The sequence below is a fragment of the Cebus imitator genome, unplaced genomic scaffold (genome assembly GCF_001604975.1).
Source record: "Cebus imitator isolate Cc_AM_T3 unplaced genomic scaffold, Cebus_imitator-1.0 Scaffold522, whole genome shotgun sequence".
NCBI lineage: Eukaryota > Metazoa > Chordata > Mammalia > Primates > Cebidae > Cebus > Cebus imitator.
The window spans coordinates 857,468-863,467 of NW_016107837.1; the positions used below are offsets into that span (position 1 = coordinate 857,468).

The 6,000-nt window shown below is 42.5% G+C and overlaps 1 protein-coding gene across 23 annotated transcripts in view; it reads right to left on the bottom strand.

Annotated features, from left to right (window-relative positions):
* ADD1 (adducin 1) overlaps window positions 1-6,000 on the bottom strand; it is a 95,359-nt gene that overhangs the window by 41,844 nt on the left and 47,515 nt on the right. For 11 of the 23 annotated variants that reach the window (XM_037733400.1, XM_037733399.1, XM_037733394.1 and 8 more), the window contains 2 exons: window positions 5,472-5,674; window positions 477-639 (listed from right to left, as the gene is read on the bottom strand). In XM_037733400.1, coding sequence (XP_037589328.1) covers window positions 477-639; window positions 5,472-5,674 — 366 coding nt within the window. Of the gene's footprint in view, window positions 1-476; window positions 640-5,471; window positions 5,687-6,000 lie in introns of all 23 variants that reach the window. The other 12 variants (XM_017514305.2, XM_017514298.2, XM_017514302.2 and 9 more) reach the window with 2 other exon arrangements.

A 6,000-nucleotide genomic window follows, 5' to 3' on the forward strand; every position in this document is an offset into this window, starting at 1 on the left:
CATCATGTTAACATTTACAAACTCAACTGTCATAGCAAAGCTCAATTCTTGCCCAGCTGACCATTCTATGCTCACATTCACCCATCCAACATTTTTCCTCTGGCTTTTCTTTTGGAGTTTCTCTTTCTCACTAGTTGGGAAGCAGCAGTGAGGAATGGTAGGGAAGAAATGCTGGCCAGGCAAAACTGCTGTGCTACTCCACAAGCACTATTATTACTGATTATTTTAATCCACATAGAGGTTGGTCATCTGCCTCAGAAATAACTGTCTCACTGGCTAAGAAGAGTCGCCAACATTCAAGACGATTTCAAGAATACAGCCTGTCTTTTACTATGACTAACGAAAACATATTAATTTTCCAAATACTCAACTCTGTACGTTACACTATTACATGCCCTTTTATTTCATGTGAGCAATCTTCAGGAAATTTTACCTGAAAACTACAGAGCATGTATTAAAAATCAGGAACTACTCACTCATGTTTAAGGCAGCCATCCCTCCTTGCGGAGCTGCTGGGTAGACATTTGGTACATTCGTGGTCATAAAATCTGCAATCTGCTGTAATGCCAAAAGGCCTGTGGGGTTCTTCCCCTTCTTAAATTGCTCCTGTATCATTGATTCCAATTCTTCACAGAAAGCCTAATAAAAAAATATTAAAACAGTGAGATACTATTTATTTTCTGTTCCTTGGGCAGGGGGTCTGGGGTAGCAATCACACAGACCAATTTTTTGTTTTCATCCAGTGCTGGAAAGGCAAGCAGATATTCTCACACATTACTGCTGGGAGTATAAACTGGCACATTCTTTTCTAGAAAGTAATGTAATACAATAAAAGCTTAAAACTCTGAACAGGAATTCTATTCCTAGGAATCTATTTTATGGAAACATCAAGAAAGTGCTCAAAGACATTCATTTTCTACCACTATTGATAAAAGGGAAAAATATGCTACATTTCAATCAACAGAGGGCTGATTAAATACACTGGGAATTCTATGCATACATTCAACATGAAAAGCTAAAAAAAATTACATGGCATAAACTTTCTCTTCAGTGACAAAGTTATCAAGCAATATAACCAGTTCTTATTAGAGCAAATACACACCTAAACATAGACAAAGATTGAAAGTAAATCCATCAGCCGGGTGCAGTGGCTCACACCTGTAATCCCAGCACTTTGGGAGGCCGAGGCAGGTAGATCACCCGAGTTCAGGAGTTTGAAACCAGCCTGGCCAACATGGTGAAACCCCATATCTACTAAAAATACAAAAAATTAGCCAGGCATAGTAGTAGGTGCCTGAAATCCTAGCTACTTGGGAAGCTGCGACAGGGGAATTGCTTGAACCCAGGAGGCAGAGGTTGCAATGAGCCGAGATTGTGCCGTTGCACTCCAGCCTGGGTGACAGAGCAAGACTTCATCTCAAAGAAAATGGTAAATACGTCAAAATGTTCACTGTAATCCTTTTAGTAATAGAATTATTAGTAATTTTCATATTCTATTTTATTCTTTGCAGTACTTTCTTCAAAATACTTTTCAAATTACTTTTAAGTGTGGAAAAAACCCTAAACATCCATCCTTTATCAAATAATCCTAAATTAGGCAAAAAAAGTCCAATTGAATTGATGGTGATTTTAATAGAAATCTATTTAACAATAGATATAATTTATAACTTCCCCAAGGTGCACTAAAATAATTTTTTCACATACCCTATGAAGAAATAAATATCTTGTCAAACAATTATAAATGATATCTAATATGAAAATATAAATTCACTGGATGCTAATCCACATCAAATTTGCTTCTAGTTTGTCATTGCTTGAGCTGAAAACATGTTGCAGGAAATTGCCAAGGGACAGTCTAAGTGTACCTACTGGGGAAAGCACACAACAAAGACATGTATTGTGGCTAATTAAGGGTAGAAAAGAATGTCAAGAACCCTCTGAGGACCCTCTATTTACCAAACCATGATAAACAACGTCACAGATCATATTTTGTAGTCATCCATGAGGCTATAAGGAAGGGAAAAGCTGAGAGGTACTCTGACTGCAAGCAAGAAATAAAGAAATAAAGAAATAAAAACAAAACATGATGATTATTTAGCCATCTTTGTTATTGATGCACAATGCAATGAGAGAGAAAGAAAGGGATTTATGAGCAAATGAAGATGGGCTGGGCATCGTGGCTCCTGCCTGTAATTCCAGCACTTTGGGAGGCCAAGGCAGGCAGATCATTTGAGGTCAGGAGTTCGAGACCAGCCTGGCCAACATGGTGAAACTGTCTCTACTAAAAACACAAAAATTAGCCAGGCATGAAAGCTCGTGCCTGTAATCCTAGCTACTCGGGAGGCTGAGGCAGGAGAATTGTTTGAACTCGGGAGGTAGAGGCTGCAGTGAGCCAAGATCACACCACTGTACTCCAGCCTAGGTGACAGAATGAGACTCCATCTCAAAAGAAAAAAAAAAAAAGATAGAGAGTAAGAGATATAGATGGCGTTGCCTGAACATCACAGACAGTGCTGGCTACAGGAGAAGCAAAAGCTAAATTAAATAGGTTCCTTGCCTTCAGGAACCCTCAGTCTGAAAATTCAAAGGATCTATTTCAATGGTTTTAAAATCCACATACAGATCTAGGGAAAGCTCAATTTGACACACACTACTAAGTATCAGGTGCTGTTTTAGGCACTAAGGATATACATACAGATAAATAATACGGTCCTTGCCTTCCAGAAACTTAAAGCTTGGTAAGAAAGACACAAAAAGAAGAAAACCACAGTACAGGGGCCCCTTACATAAACAGCATGTCAGAAGGCCTGTACATGCAGAAAGGATACATGGCACAGAGCTAAGCCATCATCTGGATCTTAACATCTGGCTCCAGCCAGCTGTCACTAGCCTAAGGACCTTGTGTGTGCTACTTTGATCATAACTCCTGCTGGTTCAACATCCATATACCCTCAGCTTGGGACCGTCCATACCTTCATACCTCTCAGATTTCAGGCCTCCTCTCCTCCGAAGACCCTGTCATCCAACCCACCTCAGTCTCCCACTTCCATGGTCATGCCCTACACTTGCTCATTCCTAGTAACCATACCCCTCTTCAATCCCAAAGCCAAATATGTGCCCTCCAACCACCCCCTGCCCCCTTCGAGAGTCCAGCTCACCCTTTCTTCCATCCATTCATCATCCTAACACCTTCTCACCTTGACTTACCTCCCCTGTTCTGATCTCCCTCACTGGCTTAGATCCACTGTAATGATTACATTGTAATCATGTTCTTGCTAACACCTCCAACTCTACCAAACCATCTGGCAAAACCTCAAGCCCCAGGCTGGAGTGCAGTGGTGCAATCATAGCTCACTGCAGCCTCAAACTCCTGGGCTCAAGTGATCCTCCTACCTCAGCCTCCCAAAGCACTGAGACTGCAGATATGAGCCGCCGTGGCCAGTCTTGACGCTTACGATGTTCTAAACAACCTGTGGACAGGGACTTTACTCTCTTACCTCTGCATCCCCAGTGCCTACAAACACTCCTGGCACACACTAGGTGCTACTAGTTTCTTAACAATCCCAAGTCATTTTTACTTAGCTTCTTGTTGTTTTTATGTAGGAAAACCGCTCAAGCCAAAAGTCTAGGTGTTATCCTGATTCTTTTTTTCCCTTTCACTTCTTTCCCCCACCCATCAGCCAGTCCTACTCACACTACCTTCAAAATGAAAGCCATACAAATCTACCTCTCCCTACCTCTACTACACCACCTTTGCCCAAGCTGCTATGATCTCTCATTTGGAAGACAGCTTTTTCTCTTGCCCCAGCCAATTTTCTCTCTAAACCAAACCCAGAATAATTTTCTTTAAAATTCTATTTGTCCTTTCCCTGCCTGCAGCCCCCCAGTGACTCTGCCACACACAGAATGCAATGAAAACTCTCAATCTCAGCATACACAGCCTTCCAGGATCTCCTCCCTCCTCTCTCTCCAACCTCACTGCACCTCACTCTGCCACTCCCAGGTTGAACCACATTGGCTGCCTTCTGCCTCTGCAGGCTCATCAAGCCTATCCCTATCCTAGGAATTTCATGTTAGCCAGTCCCTCAGCCAGGAACACTTTTTTTGAGACAAGGTCTCACTCTGTCACCCAGGCTGGAGTACACTGGCATGATCACAACTCAGTGCAGCCTCAACCTCTTGGGATTGAGTGATCCTTCCACCTCAGTCTCCTGAGTAGTTGGTACCACAGGCACACATCACCACGCCTGGCTAATTTTTATATTTTTTGTAGAGATAGGGTTTCATCAGGCTGGTCTCGAACTCCTGGGCTCAAGTGATCCACTCTTTGGCCTCCGAAAATGCTGGGATTACAGGCATGAGCCACCATACCCAGCCAAGCACCCAAACCCGGCCCCCTCTTGATTCTTGAAAGACTGGCTCCTTCCTGTCACTGAGTTCAGATTAAACCATACCTCCAAAGAGTGGCCTTTTGACCACAGTCACACTGAATCTAATCATCCTACTGCTTTCTGCATTGCTCTTCTGCTTGTTATTTACTGTTCATTTCCTTCAACTAGAATGTAAAGTCTGAGACTTGATCTGGGTAGTCACATAGCAACAATTATGTCAAAATTCACCAAGCTATATAGTTAAGATTTGTGTACTTTATGTAACTTGTAACTCAATAGTAACAGCTAATTTTTTGTGTTTTTACTAGAGACAGGATTTCACCGTGTTAGCCAGGATGGTCACGACCTCCTGACCTTGTGATCCACCCGCCTTGGCCTCCTAAAGTGCTGGGACTACAGGCATGAGCCACCGAACCCAGCCCAATAATGAGGTACTCTTAAGACCTACTATATGCCCAGGACTGAGCTAGTTTTTTTGTTTGTTTGTTTTTAAGATAGAGTTTTGCTCTGTTGCCCAGGCTGGAGTGCAGTGGCACGATCTTGGCTCACTGCAACCCCTACCTCCTAGGTTTAAGCGATTCTCCTGCCTCAGCCTTCCAGGTAGCTGGGATTACAAGCACGCGCCACCACGCCAGGCTGATTTTTGTATTTTTAACGGAGTCAGGGTTTCACCATGATGGATGGCCAGGCTGGTCTCGAACTCCTGATCTCAAGTGATCCACCTGCCTTGGCCTCCCAAAATGCTGGGATTACAGGAGTGAGTTGCCACATCCAGCCTAAGGTAGGTATTTTTTAAATTGTAATTTAAAAATTGTCCCTATATATATAAACCTCTGGAAAAGTCACAAGAGTAAAAAGGAGAAATTAACACTTCCTATCCTTTATGACACTGAAGATTTTTCATTTATGATGTCTGATAACATGAACTAAACTGAATTCTTTCAACTACCATATACATATACTCACACATGATTTCCTGTGATAAGATCAATGAACGATGCCACTCATATAACAGGGCATAAAACCTGTATCAGAAAAGGAAAGACAACATTTGGTCAGAGAAAAGATTTCTCTTCTTACAGGGCTTTGTAGAATCATGGACACCCTCTTCTTTTGCTCCATCATGTTGAAGTCCTGGCGAAGGTCTGGTGCCATGTTCCTTTCCCTCAAGTATTCTGGGTTGTTCTCATCCACTCGGTCAAAGTACCTCTCCTTGTGAGGGGCTGTGGTTGGGGGTGGTGAGGTCACCACCGCAGCACGAGAATCACCATTCATTGTACAATCTTTCTAAGTTCCTACAGAATCAAAATAAAAGAAATTATTGTTTTCAAATCAACATCTAACAGTGTTTCATGAAGAGCACGAGCTTGGTAAACACAGTCTTCAACAGGAGAATGCAATGACCACTTACAGTTGAAACCATGGCCTGTGAGGCTTCTTTGTGGCCTCAGTGGCACATGGCTGATCGGCCACCTCCCACCCTCCCACTAACCAATGGTGTGTTTTGGCCTAGCCACTCCTCCAAAGAAGAGAACAAGAGAACAATCTAACAAAGCAATTAAGTCCTCTGACAAATCCAAAAAGAACTAAATATTAAACATTTGACCAC